Source organism: Pogona vitticeps, chromosome 4, assembly GCF_051106095.1.
Source record: "Pogona vitticeps strain Pit_001003342236 chromosome 4, PviZW2.1, whole genome shotgun sequence".
Taxonomy (NCBI): Eukaryota; Metazoa; Chordata; class Lepidosauria; order Squamata; family Agamidae; genus Pogona; species Pogona vitticeps.
The window spans coordinates 2,813,584-2,832,005 of record NC_135786.1 but is presented as its reverse complement, the minus strand read 5'-3'; the positions used below and the strand labels follow the sequence as shown (position 1 = coordinate 2,832,005).

At 44.4% G+C, this 18,422-nt stretch overlaps 3 protein-coding genes across 5 annotated transcripts in view; 1 reads left to right on the top strand and 2 right to left on the bottom strand.

Annotated features, from left to right (window-relative positions):
• The window catches only part of LOC144588812 (uncharacterized), an 856,730-nt gene that overhangs the window by 388,097 nt on the left and 450,211 nt on the right, over nucleotides 1-18,422 (bottom strand). The window lies entirely within an intron of this gene.
• LOC144588813 (uncharacterized) overlaps nucleotides 1-18,422 on the bottom strand; it is a 398,202-nt gene that overhangs the window by 177,731 nt on the left and 202,049 nt on the right. The window lies entirely within an intron of this gene.
• ASXL1 (ASXL transcriptional regulator 1) overlaps nucleotides 1-18,422 on the top strand; it is a 44,179-nt gene that overhangs the window by 16,141 nt on the left and 9,616 nt on the right. The window contains exons 2-10 of one of the 3 annotated variants that reach the window (XM_072996603.2): nucleotides 1,797-1,879; nucleotides 10,053-10,161; nucleotides 10,611-10,734; nucleotides 10,810-10,907; nucleotides 13,732-13,825; nucleotides 15,009-15,158; nucleotides 16,830-16,999; nucleotides 17,082-17,178; nucleotides 18,237-18,342. In XM_072996603.2, the coding sequence (XP_072852704.2) occupies nucleotides 1,797-1,879; nucleotides 10,053-10,161; nucleotides 10,611-10,734; nucleotides 10,810-10,907; nucleotides 13,732-13,825; nucleotides 15,009-15,158; nucleotides 16,830-16,999; nucleotides 17,082-17,178; nucleotides 18,237-18,342 (1,031 nt within the window). Of the gene's footprint in view, nucleotides 1-1,796; nucleotides 1,880-1,904; nucleotides 6,045-10,052; nucleotides 10,162-10,610; nucleotides 10,735-10,809; nucleotides 10,908-13,731; nucleotides 13,826-15,008; nucleotides 15,159-16,829; nucleotides 17,000-17,081; nucleotides 17,179-18,236; nucleotides 18,343-18,422 lie in introns of those variants that run through there. The other 2 variants (XM_072996604.2, XM_078392249.1) reach the window with 2 other exon arrangements.

Sequence of the window (18,422 nt, the reverse complement as noted above, 5' to 3'; positions counted from 1 at the left end):
CAGAGAGCTCCAATCTTCAATCTTCTGCCACTCCTTCCTTCTGCTCTCAGGCTCCGGCTCAGCAGCATAGGCAACCTTTCCATCATCCTGCAAGGAAAAAACAAACAATACCTTTGCCTCTTCTTGTCTGCACCTGTTTCCCCCCTGCCCCCATCATCCATGGCTAGACCCCTTTTTCAGCAAGTGGTCATCACCAAGGACACTTGGGTGCTTGCCATCGTATGTTATGGTTACCTGTTGGAGTTCCTATCGGTCATGTCAGACCCACTGCTTCCTCACCTGTCCTAGAGGACAAGATATCTCTTCTTCCCCAAAGCGTGCTATTTTGAGAGTACCTCCCCAATATGCTCTGAATGGATTTTACTCCTGTTATTTCACAGCTCCCATAAAGTTTACCTAAAAGCTTTAGCACTCCTTTACCAAACTCGGCTGTCCATATACCAATTTTAGTTGTTTTTAGGCATCCTTCAGTCTTGAGAGACTATGGTAACGTGCTCTATATGGAGCACTTGGAACAGCGTCTAGTGTGGCTGAGAAGGTCGATTCGAGAGTGCCCATCCTTTCCACCCTGAAGACAAATACAATCTATCCCCTGTCCAGCTCCCTGGTTTTGCTGGTTTCGGGACTGCTTCTTTGACTCTGCCTGCTGGACAAGGGTCTCTTCAAATTGGGAGAGGTCGTGATGCACCGCCTGCCTCCAGGCTGAACGCTCAGAGATCAGGGTTTCCGATCTGTTGAGGTCCATTTCCAAGGCCTTCAGATCCCGCTTGCAGATGTCCTTGTATCGCAGCTGTGGTCTCCCTCTGGGGTGATTCCCTTGCACTAATTCTCCATACAGGAGATCTTTTGCAATTTGAATTAAACAATATATGATTTAAAAATTAAATTAAAAGATTAAAACAAGAGTCTTAGTTGTCTGCTGGGTGCTCATAAAAAAGTGGGAGGCAGCCTGACTTCCCTTTGGGGGGGACATTCCACATTCCCTTTGGGGGGGACATTCCACATTCTACGGAGAAAGCCCCATCTCATGTGCTCAGTGCTATATAGTTTTATATGGTGATGAGGTATATAGCATGACCTCTGTGAGACCTCAGGTTCCAGGAAGGCACAAACAGGGGGAGGCAGTCTTTCAGAAATCCTAACTCCAAGCTGTTTCGGGGTTGTTTTTACAAGCCAGTTGATGGCTGTACAAGGCCTTTACAATGCTTTACCTTTTGTGGCCAGACTTCCTTTGTACTCTGTGTCCTTTCATAGCCCAGACTCCCATCTCTAGGTTTTTCCAGCATTTCCTTTCCCTGTTTATACTCCTGAGGGGGAGTATCTTTGGTTGAGATAACCAGTGTGGTATAGTAAATGAAGAGATGGATTTGGATTCAGGAGACGTGGGTTCAAATCAACATACACTGTAATTTTCAACCCTACTGGGCTTGACTTCCTCTCTCTCTCCCCCCCTTGGCCCCCCTGTGTGTGCGCTGCGCCGCCCCGCCTTGTGCAAGGTTCTGTCACAACCAGAACCAAAGGGGGGGTTTGAAAACAATCGCTGTAAGGAGGGAGGTGGAGTTGCGCATGCACAGGTGTACACCTTTGAGGAGATAACTTTGGTGCAAATACGTGCTTGACTGCGGAAACTCAGAGGAGGAGGTGGGATTGGTAAAAATGCTCTGTCAATCTGTCACGTACCTTGAAAGTCCTGTAAAGGGTTGCTGTAAGTCACTTCTGACTTGATGGCATGTAAAGCATCCACATCTGAGGTTTAGGTTTTACACATTCAACAAAGGATGTTTCTGTCTTTTCAGGTGCTGGAGAACTATTCCGATGGACCCATGACCCCAAAACAGATTCTACAGGTCATCGAAACGGAGGGCCTAAAGGAAATGAGGTTAGAAAAGGTTTTCTTGTCTTGTGTGGGATGCGGCAAATTTCACTTCCTATTTTCTTTAACCTACCTCTTTCTCTGCCTTTAAAGGATCTGTATATGTTTTGAAAATGTAATTTATGTGGTTCCTTAGCTTCAATTGGAGAATATTCTGAATCTCTTGGGTAAAAAGCTGTGCCCTCACCGGATGCCATCATGGTTTTGTTGCAGTCTGTGTGCAAGTCCACAGATGTACCTGTGCAGAGCCATCGTTTGGAATTTTCAAGATAGATTGGGTGGTAGCTTTGACGGCCCAGGAGACTGTCCCGTCTTTTCTGCTTCACCTGCTATAATGGCTTCACCTTGTAAGGCACAGCAAGTCTCAAAGAGAGCTAGACTTAAATGGTCATTTTGCAATATTTTCCTTTATTAATATTTTTCCTTTTAAATTTTATTTATTCCATTTATGTGTTTGTGTGTGTTTTATCTCACAGGCGGCTTACAATATTGAAACAATAGATTTAAAAGAATATTGAAATCTAAAAAATAATAAATTATTACACAAATTATTGAAAGAATTAAATGAGCATCAGATTAGAAACCAGCAGATAAAAAACGTTTAAAACCATTCTAAAAAAAAAAAAAACAAGCAGAAAAAACATAGCAGCCCCATTCTTAAGAACCTTCTCTTAGGGAGCCAGTTAGAAATTTTCTCCTCAAGACCTATGGCGCGAGGGGCATTCTTTAAGTACTGTAAGCTCAACATTCTTCTCACAGGTGGAACATGATCCGTGCCTCGTGTGCATGGTCATACGGAGCGCAGTGCCTTGACCTGCATGATTTTTCAGTCCTTTTCTTACCAGCCTTGCTTCAGCTGTGGTGCCCTGTTGGAATATTTCCCCCAGGAGAAGCTTTTTCTGCTGTTGACGCGGCCAAAAACATTTCTCATTGACTCCTCCCTCACACTGACCTCTGCTGTAACTACTCAAGTCTTGCATGTCAATATCAGCTTCATCAAGAGTGACTCAAGAGTGTCCACAGGGTGGAACCACAAAAAGGAAAAAGATGGGATGCTTCAGATCTCCTTAATTAAAAGAAAGAAAGGAAGGAAGAAAAAGGATAAGCATTCTAGACTACGCAACTTTTTTTATCATGGGGAGGTGGAAGTGAAATCTGAACCATCATTGTCAGATGTCTTAGAAACGGTGTCTTTTTGTTCTGACGTAGCCGTACATCAGTTTCACTATAATGCCCAATACCTGGCTGTTTAAGGGAGAGTAAGGTAGGAAGCCACTGTGGCTGAGTCAATCCAACAAGTTGCACAGGAGCAGCATGTTATGTTCAGTGCTGTACCAACTCACAGTATTGATCCCATGTTCCAGTCTATGATTCAGCGGTTCTTTTTCTTCGTTTGTGTATACTTCTCACTCACCGGCTCTTCTTCATGGTCTTGGTGGACCACACAGCTGGGTTTGTGCTTGTACAGAGAGAGCTGTTCTTGGAACATTCCAGAGCTGAGCCAGCTTTTTGGTGGAAGCTCTGCCCCATCCCTCATCATGCATGACCAACGTGCTCCTAAATAAACCCTTCCGTTCCTTTTTGTCCACCAGAGCAAAAGCATCTAGGAACATCCTTTGCTGAGCATCTGATCATTCTCAATGTATTTGATCCTCTTAAGTAGTTTTTTATTTCTCCCTCTCATTGCATCTAAGAAAGATGAACACTGAGGGAAGCCTAGCACCTCATCAACTTCCTGGAGTTGTTGGCAGTCTGCAGAGTCGTATTGCCGCTGTCCTGTATTACTACTGTAGTCCAAACTGCCACAGACAACTGCTCTACTGTTTCGTGTGTTGAACAAACATATTTCTTCTAGCAGTGCATGTGGCTGGCAAGAGAAGTCCTTTAGTGGTCTTCCTAAGGAGATGCTGCCAGAAAATATGCAATAGGGAACTTGGTTGGCTGTTCAAAAAATCCCACATCAGTCTGTTTGCTTTGCTGTCAAGCTGGAAGCTGCAGTTGAGTCGGGACCTGTCACGGCTTGCAAAGGAGATGCACTCCCCTTTTCCTGGCAGAACAGGAGCTTGTCCGTTTTCCCACCTTTCCCCTACTCTCCACATTCAACATTATAGCATGGTGGCTCCAACCTTAGACAGAGGAATGCAAATTATTCAAGCAATGAAAAAAATCCTCCTTGTGTAACTCCTGCAAGCGCTCTCCTGTTGCTTTGCCAGGGTCCGTGCTTTTGTCCTGGGCGGTTCACTTTATTGAGTTCTGCAGTTCCTACTCTTCCTGTCAGTTAAAAGGTTATGCTTTTCTTCAATTGAGGTTTATTTAGCAATGTTATCGTTACACCTTGCTCCACATCCTGTATTATACTCATCAACTCCAATGCTATCAGAAATAAGAAAAATCCTTATACAGAGTGGCACAATCAGTTCCTCACACCTGCTCTCCTGATTCTGCCTTGAAGCCTCTTATCGGTGAACTCACAAAGCCTCATTTTAGTCTTCTGGCCACTTCTTCTTTTCACTGAACTATTTGCCAGAATAGATTTACTGCATCACATTGTGTCGAATAATTCTTCACACTGAGGATGCACCAGCCTTATTTATTTTGGCACCTGGATAAGAATTGTCCTTTTCCTTGACCTTACCTTCTTCCCTAAAGTGGCATCTACCTTTCACCATCAGAGTCTTCATTCCGTCACCAACTTGACCACTTGAAAAAGTCCTGCATGTTGTGAAAAGCTCCACTTCAAAAACCCACAAAGTTGTTTCTGGCTTATGCTGACCCTAAAAAATGGTTCCTGATGTGTTTGACAAATGGGTTGTGAAGATGATCATATTCTAGAGAAGTGATTCATTCTGTCATGGTCCAGTGAGTGTTGGTTCCTACTCACCTGCCTTCTGGAGTGGGTTTTTTTAACTAATATGTGTAAGCACACAGAGACCATGATGAAGAAAACAGTGGTCCTCTGTTCCTTCAGGCTGTCTACCCTCTTCTGCTCCTGTGGTTGACTGATGCTCTGCAGCTGTATCATCCAAATATTTGATCTGAAGGATTAGCCAGTTGTGCTATAGTTAGGAGAGTTGGATCTGCTGGCCAAACTTGGCCTATCTAGAAGGTTCTGAATAAGATTCTGCGAAGGCAGACGGCTGTGTCTGATACTCAGTGAGCAAACATAAGCGTGCATCCTGGTTTGGACATGTTTGCTACAGATAAAAATTATCTGCCATTGAGAATTCATTTTTCTTATGTCAAAATTGTGACAAGCGTTACTGTGCTTTAGTGACATGTTGCCAATGAGTCAATTTTGGTCTTCTAAATGGTACAATCATTGTTTTTTCATATTCAGAGGAAAGAATTTTTTCTCTTTCTCCCAAGGAATTGTGGAATTCTCAATATCCTGATTAAGGATCCAGAGCACGAGGGCTCTGCACGCTCAACACTTAATGTGTGCCCCAGCGATATTGACCTCGAGGTCATGCAAACTGGAGATCACCTTGTTGCTCTCAGTGGGGTTTTACATTTGCTCACGGAGTTGCTGGGTTCTCCCCTTGGCAAGCAATATTAAAAGAGGAACTGTGCACAAAATAGGCTAGTCAGCACCCAGTTCTCCTCAAAAAGGGTGCTGGCCAGTACATTTTGACGAGGAGACAGATTAGCACTACCGCACTTACCAATATTAAATCTGTTGTTGAATTCAGCTGTAGCATTAATTTTTGAATCTCAAGTTATAGTACAAATTTGGATTTAACTTAGGCAGACATCAAAATCTTGAAACGAGACCATGTAAGGTGTTCCAAAGAAAGTGTTCACAAGGTAATCTTAACTTTTATTCCATATTTAATTGAGACAAAAAGCTAAAAATGGGGTGGGGTTGGGGGCGAGACAAATGAAAAAAGGGAAGACAAATGAATAGAATTAATAAACATATCTGTAATATTTGGTCAGATTTAGTCCCGTAGACTTTGGAGAGGAATTTACGGGTCCCAGATTTGGGCTTCCAATATAAAATAGTTGAAACTGACTACATCTTGCTGCTGTGTTTTGTCCTAATCAGTTTGTCTGCGAATGTGAACTTTTTGTTCTGTGTTAATTCCATTCTGTTTTTCCATTTCTTTTTATGGCTGTTTCCCCACCCAAATGTAACTGGCACTGCTATGGAACCACTCTGTGTCCACAGAAGGTAAACTATTTTCTGGATAGCAACAGAGTCTACAGGAAGCTTCCTTGCTGCTGGATTTAAATGTCTGTCTTTTTGCAAGCCAGGTTTCAGCGCAGATCACAGGGATAGAAGTATGAAGTGTGCTGTCAACGTTCTATTATCTCAGAGTGGTTGATGCCTGATTTTTGTGTTCTTCTTCCCTTTGGCTTTTGAAAAAGAAGTCCATCTTTTAACACTTGGTCAGTTTAGGTCCCTCTTATGGAAGGCATTCTACTGGTCAGCTCTGGGGTGCAGAAATCACCTCCAGGCAGGCTAGAGAGCTTTGACTCTCCTTTTTCACAGTGTAACTTGCCACCGCGAGGAGCTGAGGTGAAAACCTGGGTCAGTGACTGCCGGACATCTAAACAGTAAACATATTTTCATGGCTTCTTGCTATATGTGTCTTACATGCTTGGGTTACTGCTTCCATTGCGAAGAACATCCATGCAAGGCAGACACAAAGCCCTCGCCAAGTGCTTCTTTTCACAAAGGGGCCGACCAGTTGGCCATGGAAAGTGCTCAAACAGGGCATGAGTGCAGTAGCCGCCCCTCTTGGGCTTCCCAGCAGCCAGTAGACAGAGACAAACTATCTAAGGGAATAGCTAGCCATTGTGGCTAGTGGCTGTTGGTACGGCCTACCCCCCCCCCCCCCCCCCGTGGATCTGTTGCCTTTTAAAGTCATCCAAGTTGGTGCACCATCAGGTTAGTGAATTCCAGAGTTTAGCTGAACGCTCTGTGAAGACATGCTTCACTGTATCTGTCCTGAATCTCCCACGATGCGCTTTCAGTGGATGTCCCAGTTCTCTCCTTATAGGAAGGAAATCACCCGTTCCATGAATAGTTCTTGCTACCTCTTGTCATGCCCTTTCAGTCTCCTTTTCCCCCAAGCTAAGTGTATTCAAGAGATTGTAATTTTTCTCCTTGGAGAAGTGTTCCAGCCCCTTGGCCATTTCGATTTCTGTTCTCCACCACTTGTTATGCTTTTTGGGGGTGGTGATCAGAGAACTTTGTGCCATAATCCAAATGTAGCAGCCTGCTAGCTTTTTCAAGGGCGCTCTGATATGGAGGCCAGTATCTTATTGCAGATGCCTGCATGCGCTAGCTAGCATGGAAGTGGATTCAATGAGTTGACAAGGTGCTTGTTGCTTGCTGGTTGTGCAGCCAGCCTCGTCAGGTAGCCAGATCCACTCCTGTGGCAGTGGCTGCTCCATATGTTGTGGTCATTGAGCCGCCGCATAGAGTTTTATTTTGTCCTTTTACTAATAATGTCAAAACTGGCTGGACAACTATGTGGTTAAGGTATAAGTCGTAAGTCAGAATTGACTTGAAAAAAAAAACACACACACGTGTGTCTATGTCTGTGTGTTGTCTTCCATGTTTGGCATTTTTAATGCCAAACGTGGAAGACAACTTGTTTTTCAGAACAGCCTCACAGTTGGGGGATGTTTTCATTGAGCTGTCTCCCACACTCCCCAACCCCTTTTTTTTGGCTAGTTGCTGCCGCTCACATCCTGCCAGTGTTTATGTATGTGGTGCCCCAACATGTGCCACTTTATATTATATATAAAATCATATTATTATTTGTCCATCTTGCATTCTGTTGTTAATTTGCGTCTTATTCTTAATGCATTTATACTTTCATCATTTATTTTTTATATTTTGTGTAAGCCGCCCAGAGTGGACACATTCTAGATGGGTGGTATATAAGTTTAATTAAAAAGAAAAAGATTAAAAACAACAATTGCCCCTTTTAAGGCTTCTTCTCCTGAATTGGCGGGATTCTTTCGAAGCTGTTTGCTGTCTGTTTTTGTTTTGTCAAAAGGAAGAGGAGGAATTTTGGGTCATCACTACTCAACAGTTATCCTTTATGAACACTTGGATGATTGCATGTCACAGCACATCTCCCTGCTGACGCTTTACTGTTATGTAGCCAGTCTTTAAGAGGACTTCCCTCTTCACCCCGTTAGTAGTTTTGTTTGGAGCCCTTGGTTGAGGGATTTTGTCAAAAGATATTTTGGGAGGCCACATATACAGTGGTGCCTCGCATTACGATGTTAATTCATTCCAGCGAAATCGCTGTAGAACGAAAACATCGTAAAGCGATTTTAAAAAGCCCATAGAAACCCGATTAATGCGTTCCTATGGGCTTGAAACTCATATCGCGGCCATTTTCGCTGCCCGTGCAGCGAGGAATCCATCCCAGAAAACAGCGGGTGGCCATTTTTTTTACCCGGTGGCCATTTTGAAACCGCTGATCAGCTGTTGGAAATTGTCGTTTTTGTGATAATCGGTTAGCGAAGCAGGGAACCGATCATCGCAAGGCTAAAAAACCCCATAGGAAACATCGTTTTGCGATTGCTTTTGCGATCACAAAAACTTCATTATGCAATTTCGTCGTAAACGAAGCGCTCATCTTGCGAGGCACCACTGTACGTTTGCCAAAATCCTGTTCCATGTTTGACTTTAAAGTTACCTGGTGGAAGTCCATTAAAAGCTCCTGTACTCCCTTTTAAGGTTATGAGGCTCCCTTTTGCCCTGGGGAAATACCTTTGGGAACCTTGGGATGGAGGGTGGGGAGCCTTTTAACAGTTTAAAAAAAAAAGCTGCCAGATCGCCGCTGCCAGTTCCAATCCTGATAGTGGCAATCTGACTGTGATTTTTTTTAACTTTCAGAGGCTTCCTCCATTCCAACACTCCCAAAGGCTTCCCCGGAGCAAAAAAGTAGTTTTGTGGAGCCTTGGGACCTTAAAAAAAAAGTGGGGGGAGGAAACTTTTAAACAGTTTAAACTAAATGTTACTAGTGCCAGCTGATGACATTATTTGCTTCTGCTGTGTAACTTTGCATGAACAGGATTTTGCCCCATGTTTTTCAGATCGCTCCCATCCACATGGAGCGTAGATTGCTGATTTCAAATCATTGAACGATTGAGCATTGCTTAGCAAAGGGACTTGTGGCTTGATTAGTTTCCCTAATTAGCAACTCAGCCCAAGCTTGTCTTGTTTCATGTCAGTTGGGGGCAGCTTTATTTACAGGAATGAACAAGTTTGACCAGTTGATTTTTTTCCCGTATAAAGATGTGCCATACAAAGGCTCTAGAAACTTTAAACAGTATAAGTGTTGGTGTTCTACAAAATATAACTTGGGTTTCTGGGTGTCTTGCAAGAATGATTTATAGGACAAAACATAGTTCTTGTGGCTGCAAATCTTCTGCTGTCTTTTTGGATTTCAAGGTGAGAGTTGACAAGCGTTTTCTGTAATAAATAGATACACGGCTATGATTTTTCTTTTGTAGAAAGATATGATTTGGAGTATCTTGGAGGCATTCAAAATATTTTGAGATTTTTATATCCAAGATGGAAATGCTTGCTTAGAACAGCTTTGAGTTTTGTTTATATGAACTGTGTCATCTTTAGATTTAGAACTGTTTTCTCATCTCCAGGGGCAGTCATGTTTACAGGCATAATTTTAAAAAGGCAATAAGGAATGGAGCTCAGGGTTTTTTAGCCACAATGATGACATATGTAGGAGTGAAACCCTTATGGAAGAAACTTAAAGAACATGATTTCATAGTTTGGATGCTTGTTCTAAATGGAGGCTAGAAGATCTTCTCTCCTTCCCAGGTGCTGAAAAATATTTGGGACCCCTTTATTAGAAGATGTCCTGTCTGGATGGTTGGAAATGTTTTATCTGTCATATGATATGAGGGAAGGAAATGGCACATGTCAGTAATTTGCTGAAAACAACAACAATCAGTGATCCTGAAATAGATGTTTGGTTCATTAGTAGATTGTTCTGAGTACAAGGAAGTTGATGAACAGGATGTGGTATTTGTGTCAGGTCTAGACTATCTGAAAATCTTCCTACAAACTTGCTATGTATATCATGATGTTTGAATCCTAGCATGATTTGCCACAGTCTTTCTGCTCATTGTGAGGCAGTGTGGCTTTGAGTCAGTTATTGGCAGTTATTGTGTGCATTTCTTTCTTCAGTGGCACATCCCCGTTGGCCTGCCTAAATGCAATGCTTCACTCCAATTCAAGGAGTTGTGATGGGCTTTTTCACAAGCTTCCTGGGCGCATCAGCCTTTTCACTCTCAAGGTAAGACCAGATATATTTTCCTTTACTCCAGGGATGAGTGACATTTTCGCTGGCTGATGCATATTGCATGAATGTGGCACCTGCCACATGATAGGGTCTTTGGTCTAGAATTTCTTCTGTATCAGCCATTGGGGTCGATACTCTCATTTCAGTGAATCTCTCTAACTTGCAATTCAGTGTCCATCACATTCATAAACACAGTGTAGTATTCAAGAAATGGCAAAAGACCCACCCTGATGTACAGCCCATTTTCAGCAATTAGAAATTGCTGTTTATCCTAGCAGACCAAAGCACCTGGATCAAGGTTTATGGATTTGCTAACTCAGGAATGAAGTCTTGAGCATTAGGGTTTCCCTGATTTAGTAGTGTTGATGGGGATCTTCCCTTTGGCTTTTGAAGATCAGTTGTGGCTTCTCATAGACCATTCAACACTGGCTTGTTTCTTCCAGAAAGACGCCGTGCCGTGGTCTCGAAATCTCTCTGCACCTGAGGGAGAAGATCTAGATGACACTGTGGATGCTGAAAGCAGCGGCTCCAACGAAGCTGCCAGTACTGTGAGTGGTGATAATGATGGTGAGTATCTGTTTGCCCAGATCCTCCACTTCTTGTTTCTTCAAAGGATGTTGACACAACGTTTATCTTCTCCAGTGTCTCTAGATGAAACCTCCTCAAATGCTTCGTGTTCCACCGAGCCTCAGAGCAAGAGCGGGTCTGCTGTTCGGGAGAGCAACAGAGCAGTCTCACAGGTAGGAAGAACACGTAGAACCAGCAGTAGGGGAAGGGTAATAGTCTTAGGTTGAAACAGGCAACACCTCTCTGCTTCTTTTAGCTACCTTTAGCTTATAGCTAATGTTCCTGGCTGTCTCAGGGTTTATTTCCTGAAGTGTTCTATTTTGTAAAGTGCTCTGAAAGTTCTGTAGAGGTGTAACATATTCGTTTTCTGTATAACAAAGGAAATAAATCTAAGATGTCTCCATAACAGAAGCCAGGTGGAATGGAAGGGAGAGCGTTGCAGGCACACCTGGCTGGCCTGTTATTGTGTTTTATAACTAAGCAGCAAGTCCTTCCCTTACTACTGGTCACAGAGGGCATTGAGCCTTCAGTGAGTCTGCGGTGGGGCAGTCCTGGCCCGTTGATTGTGGAACTCTTGCACAAGAGCAGATGATGCAGCGTGGAGAAGGTCGAGGGCAGTTGCTGCACAGCAGAACTGCTTGGCTCTTCAGACTCTTGTTGAAAGCCTTCAAGGTTGGCGATTTGGGATCTTTCCCTCTTTTCTGAACGATTCGAACTGGAATACTGGATTCCCTGTATACAAAGGAGCAGCCCAGAAAAAAGTGCTTGTGCAGCAGAAAGAGATCTAGATTGTGGCTGTGTTCAGTTTCTTAGCTCTCCTCTTGTGTTCAGAGCTGCCCAGATCCGTGGGTGAGGGGGAATATGAGTGAACACAATGTGTGTACAGTAGTTGGACGTAGTTGCTGCTGCTACTTTATAATTTCACTCAGAATCTTCCTCTTCCGTGTACCCACAGCAATAGTTTCCAGTCCCTTTGGTTCTGGCTGGGAAGGAACCCCCTGTGGGGGGCTGGGGGGTAGGAGTGGAGTCATGTGTGTGAGGGGCGGGGAATGAGAAGAAACATTGCCCAGACATCTAAGCAATAGCCATTGGACTGGCTCCACACCTTTGCCGCATCCCAACTTTTGAGGGACCTTTGTGTACCTAGATGAAGAAAGGGCTTTTTTTGTTTTGGTGCCATCATACAGCAAAGGTTCAGTGTTTCTCAGCCTTTCGCCTTCTAGATGTTTCAGACGTCGGTGCCCAGAATCTCTGCCCATGGCAAGTGGGAGTTTTGTGAGTCCAGAATACCTGGAGGGCCAAGGTTGAGAGTCACTGGCACAGATCATTATGATTTCTTTCCCTGCTTCTTGATAACATACATTTAAAGATGTTGCTGTGACTAAGGTGTCATGGAATGGGAGGTAGAAGTAGCCTTGAGGGTGGAAGGATCCCAATAGGTGTCAGGCCAGCCTCTACTTGAAGGTCTTCAGAGAAGAAAAGCCGTCTCCCAGTGACTGGTGCTATCCAGAAATGTTTGTCTAATGTCGGACTGCTAAATCCTAATTGATCTAGTCCTGGCCTCTTGAGCTGTAGCAAATTAGTTCTGGCTCTGTTCTGTGCTCCAACTCTGCAGGTATTTGGAGGCTGTTCTCATGGTATCATCACTACAAAATTCTTCCAGCTAAACATTTCCAGTCCCTTCAACGTTTCCTCTCAGGATGTGTTTTACGTGCCATAACCACCCACATTTCCTTCTCTGAGCCTGCTCTAGTTTTTCAACATCCTCCTTAAACTGGAGGGGGTCAGAATAGAGCATGTTGCTCCAGATTTAAGACTGCTTTGACTTGACATCTTATAAACAGATATTCATTCTGTTTGCACCATGTGTGTACTTTGCTGTGCTATCTGTTATAATAGACTTCCCTAATCGGGTTCCCTCCAGATCTGTATCATCCCCAGCCACCATTGCCAGTGGCTACAGTGGTTGGTAATGATGGACATGGTTGTCAAACTGAATTGGAAGGAACCCTTTTAGGGAATGCTGCACTTGCTCTGTATTTTTTTTTAAACCCTCTTTTTTTTTAACCAATTCTGTTGCTTGGCTAGTATTTCCCTCCATGTATTTTCTTCTACGATTATAGAAACAGATTGGAAGAATGATTATACCTAATTTAATGAGGTGTGAAGATCTGGAACTTCTAGGAAAGCAATTGCAGTCTCACTGCTTTCCAAATATGTTTTAAATCCTGCAGTTATGGGAACGAACTCCTCTCTTCCTGGCTACTGCCAATTCAAAAACCATAGTTGCCATAAGCAGCACAGGACACAGAATTTTGGACCCCGGAACAAACTTCTACAGCTCAGAGAATTTTGACCAGTTCAAGAATTGCCTTTCCCCACCTCTTTCCCAAGCTGGTGCCTGACATCTCATGTCATGGAATAAATTAAGAGGAGGACAACAAGGATGATCAGGGGGCTGGAAACCAAGCCCTGTGAGGAAAGGCTGAAAGAACTGGGCATGTTTAGCCTTGAGAAAAGAAGACCGAGGGGTGATAGGATAGCACTTTTCAAACATTTGAAAGGTTGTCATCCAGAGGAGGGGCAAGATCTGTTCTCCATCATCCCAGAGTGCAGGACACGCAACCATGGGCTCAAGTTACAGGACGCCACATTTCGGCTGAATATTGGGAAAAACCTCCTAACTCTTAGAGCAGTGTGAGAGTGGAACCTGTGACCTCGGGAGTTGGTGAGGGCTCCAACGTTGGAGGCCTTCAAGGGAAACTTAGACAACCCACCTGTTAGATCTGCTTTGATTTGTATTCCTCTGTAGCAGGTTGTTGGACTTGATGGCCTTCTAGGCCCCTTCCAAGTTCACTATTCTGTGATTCTATGTTATAAATAATATGTTTGGATGGACGATATGGAAACCTTGCCAACAAGAGAGGCTGCTTGTCCCTTGAAGCTTTGCTAGTGTTTCCCCCTTACTTTGCTCTTTGGATGTTCTCTTACATATAGGCAAGCAAACAGAAGAAAAAGGCTGGCGTGATGCTTCCGCGTGTCGTTCTGACACCCCTGAAAGTCAATGGTGCACATATGGAAACATCATCGGGTGAGTGGATGTCCTTTTCCTCTTACTTGCTGACTCAACCCTCGACTTTGGTTTCTCCTGTCTCACTCCAGATCGACTGCTCTCCCTGGTGCTCCCGCGTGCCACCCACAGTAATTTTCCTTTGGGACTTGTTACCTACCAACTTTTCTAACGGGGGGAATTTTCTTTTAAACTTATATATATAGTACTGTACCGAATTTGATTTTCTGAAAAATATGTTTTAAGCAAAAGTTTCTGTCTCCTAGCCTTTGGGTTCCCATTCCCTGATTTCATTTAGTCCAGTTATTTAGAAAAAACCCACACAAAGAAACAGAAGAAGTATTATCCACCACCATAAGTGAAAGGGTCAATGTCTTGGCAGGAAAGCCCTTCTTCTGATCCTGTTCTTTGCACAGTCCTGAGCAGCTCAGACTCTCTTGTTCTCTTTCACTTAATTCTCGTTGCGTGGCTACCCTATATGGTATACCCAAAGGGAAAACCGGAACAAAGCAAGACAAAAGCAGGTGGCCCCTTAAGACTAACTAATCAGTTCTAATGTGAGCTTTCATGGGTCACGTCCACTTGTTTGGAGGTATGGAATAAAAAGACATACAGGATGAAATACCAGATGCTTGTACAGACTAATATGGCTACTTCTTCCAAAACTACGTTTTGGTGTCTCACTGAAACTACGTTAGGGTATCTCACTGAAAATCTATACATCCCTGTAATCTGTGGCATCCTTACCTATGCAAACAGGGAGAAATAGTCACTGATCTTTACAGGAAGCCCACTGATATCCGCACTTAGCCTGATTGGAAAGCCCACCCCAGTGTTATAAAAAGAAATATTTCATACAGCTTGGCTCTTAGAATCAGCTGCATTTGCGGCACTGAAAGGCGAATGAACTTGGGAACCACCTTTGTTTCACCTAGGATATCTTCCACATATTCATTCCAGACCCAAAAAGCAACCCCCTTTTTGGGAGAACATCTTCTCCGTTAAAGGTTGGGATCACAACAGTGATTCAAAACCTCCTCTCCGTATGGTGGATTTCATCTAGCACCTCTGAGCTGCCGCAAGGGCCCCGAACCCCTAGCTAGGAGATTGGGCTTGGCAGTATGGGGGGTTGTGCAGGAGAATATTGGGAGTAGCTCCTGTTGCCCGGTGGGATTCTTCCCGCTTATGAGTGTGTGTTTTTCAGGATTTCCAGGGAGACAGGCCGGTGGCGAGGGTGGCGGCAGCAGCAGCAGCAGCAGCTCTTCGGCCCTCTGCGGTAGCAGTCTGCGCAGCAGGACGGAAATGGCCAGAGACCCGCCTCAGCTGTTCCGAGGACTCCGAAAGACCTCAGGAGGTAGGCGCAGATAGCCAATCTCCCTCTCTAGGCTCATCTCTTTGGTAGCTGCTTTAAAGGGATGCCTGGTTTTAAATTCTTGTTTGTGGAGTCTCATTCTTTTCACACTTCCCTTCTGGATGGTTAAGCAACAGGATCTTCTCCGCTGACTGGGAATACTTCCCTTCTGGAATTGCATCAGGCTTCCTCTTCTAAGAAGACTGCTATTTTGGTAGTCTTTTCATGTGTAGTTTTGACACTATCTGAAACCAGTTTGTACTGTGTTCCATTTAGCTTCTACTTTGAAGATTATTTTTTTTAAATAAATATGAGGCAAGGTTGTGATGGTTAAATATGTAGTTTTTTCTGCTTTAAGCTGTCTCTGAAACTCTGTGAAGAGTGGAATAGAAACTCTGTGTCTTCTGTATATTATATTATAATCATTGTGCTTTACACCAGAGCACATCCCAATAAAATCAATGATATACAAACATGCAACACAACAACCTTAATGTTATGTACTGTTATATCATTTAAAAATGATATAGCAATACATACCATTAAGGTTGCTGTGTTCCATGTTTGTGTGTGTGTGTATGCACTGGTATATGTGTGTGTATATTTATATATCCTCAGAATAAGCAAGTGATCAAGAAGAATTAATCAAATGGTGGAGGGAAAACAGCTAAAAAGTTCAAAGACAAATACATGTGTTGCTTTTACTTCTCTCTGCACCCAACACCAATGACCCCAAGTTGAACAAATAGGTTTTCAAGCCGCATGTGAGTTTGTCCCGCTCTGGTCCCATATGGAGGAGGTGCCGGAGGAGAGAATTCCACGGCTGTAGAGCCGGGTGGGACAGTGGGGCAAAGGCTGAAACTGGCCCCACCTTAGTCCAAGGGGGAACCCACAGACATCCAGAATCCGTGGGCCGAGTCCTCTTGAGAGGCCTAGGCCATGCCGTGGCGCTCTGCTAAATAGTTAGGACAGGAAGAACGTTGGGCTTTAAATGTCAAGTCAAGGATTTTTTAAAATGTGACCTTGTCCTGACTGGCAGCCAATCCAGTGCCCTGCAATGTTGGGAAATGATACAAAGCTGCACTCTCCCCCCCCCTCCGCCAACAATAAAAAAGGAACACTTTAATTAGCAGCAACCTAATTGTGACATCTCTTGGGCTGCTTGGCTCAATGGTTCCCAACCTTGGGTCACTCAGGTGTTCTCGGACTGCAGCTCCCAGAAACCCCAGCCAGTGCAGATTGTGGTGAAGGCTTCTTGGGTGACCCAAGGCTGGGAACCACTGGCACAGGTGAAGCTACGCAAAAGGATACTAGCCATTAGGTTTGAAAATTAATTTATTAGGATTAATTCTAGAAAGTGCCATTAACCTCAGCAGTGAAGCTGTTTAACTCACTGGCCTTGGTCTCCATCTTCTTCAGAAATTCTGTTTCTGTTGCTACAGAATTGTCCTCTCCAACCTGACCATGTTTTGGTAGATAGAGAGACTGTTGGAAAAGAAGCCCAGTCCTTTTCTGGGCTGCCTTTCCCTTGTCTCTCATCTTGTGTTCCTCTCAGGTTACAGTGATTTTAGAAACCTGCTTGAGAAGAGCGTCTTCTTTTGTCTGGAGAGCAGGCAGTTTTTCTTCCCTGTTCGCTGTGTAAACACTTCTGTTTTCATGGGGGCTCTTTGGGAGCTGCAGGACAGATGAAGAGGAACAGAGGAGACGACATAGACTTTGAGACACCAGGTTCCATCCTGGTCAACACCAACCTCCGGGCCCTGATCAACCTCAGGACCTTCAACGCTTTGCCCTTGCCATTCCAGCAGCAGCTCTTGCTCCTCCTTCCTGAAGTGGACAGGCAGGTAGGGATTCCGGCAAGCCTCTCTTCCCCTCTTTCTGGTGCCTGCTGCACGCTTCCCATGTGGTGCGCTTTGTCTCTTTCAGACGGGGGCAGACGGATTGCTAAGGCTGAGTGGAAGCGCTCTGAATAATGAGTTCTTTGCCCTTGCGGCCCAGAGCTGGAGGGAACGACTGGCGGATGGTAGGTGGCAAGGAGATCTTTGGCTGTTCTAAAAGAAGAGGGGTGTGTGTGTGTCTGTGTCTGTGTATGCGCGCACAGTTCTGAAGCAGCAGGAATTCCTGTTTGAAAGAGAGGTTGACTCCTCCCTTGCTCAGTTTGGGTGTCAGAGCCGTTTCGTGTCCCCCATCTTTTCTGCGAAGCTTCAGAACCTCCGTTGGCATGTTGCATACTCTCCCCTAGTTTCTAGGAGGGGGCTATAAAAATCCGTGGCAAAGGAAGTAAAAACCTCTGGCACGTGGTTTCCTGCTGGGGGAGGAATGGATTTTTTTAAAAAAAACACTGCCCTTGGAAGTCTCCCTAAGCAGCAACGGTCTTCCAAAACAAGGTGGTGTGCCGTCTTACTTCGGTTGTCCTCAATGGCATGTGGTAGCGCCACAGTGACTTCCTTAGCTTGTTTCAGCAAACACTGCACGTGCTTGTGGGTAGAGATGGGCACGAACCACTGGTTTGTGCCAGTTCGTTTTTCAGCCCGATGGGTTCCCGGCACTTTCCAGCTCCGCCTTCTCTGGTGGGCACCCACTCGGAGGCCGCACCCTGTCTGTCTGTGTCTTTGTAGCAGTCTATATAGTTCAAAGTCCTTTCACCTATTTTTTATTTTATTTTTTTAGCACCTAAAAAACAGTGCACAAATTATCTTCTGGATAAGCACAAGGAACTAAGAAAACATCAGCAAAACTCAAGAGACCCGTCTTTTGCCATTTTGAAATACTTGTTCTGAAACCCTGAGCTTATATTTTGTAAGAAGTCAAGAGGTTTCATGAGGTCAAGGAGCTGTTTATACGTAAGAGTATAGGGACAGCATTAAAGCACCTTTTTCTGAAATGATTTACCCTGGCTGACACCTCATCATCTTTTGGTATGAATAAGACCTGCTCAGACCTTGGCAGCCCACCCAGTAGAACACACAGACTTCCCCTCCCCTCCCCCTTGGGTCCTGGATCAGTCATCACGCCATGCACTTTCCTGCCATGCAGGTGTGGGGTCCGGATCTTTGTATCGGCTTCTCGTTTTCTTTGCAGGGGAGTTCACTCACGAAATGCAGGTTCGCATAAGGCAGGAAATGGAAAAGGAGAAGAAAACGGAGCAGTGGAAGGAGCGGTTCTTTGAAGACTACTATGGGCAAAAGTAAGTCCAGTACCTATTAAATACAACCCAACATAATGTAGACAGGTTACTTACCTGTAACCATGGTCCTTCAAGTGGAC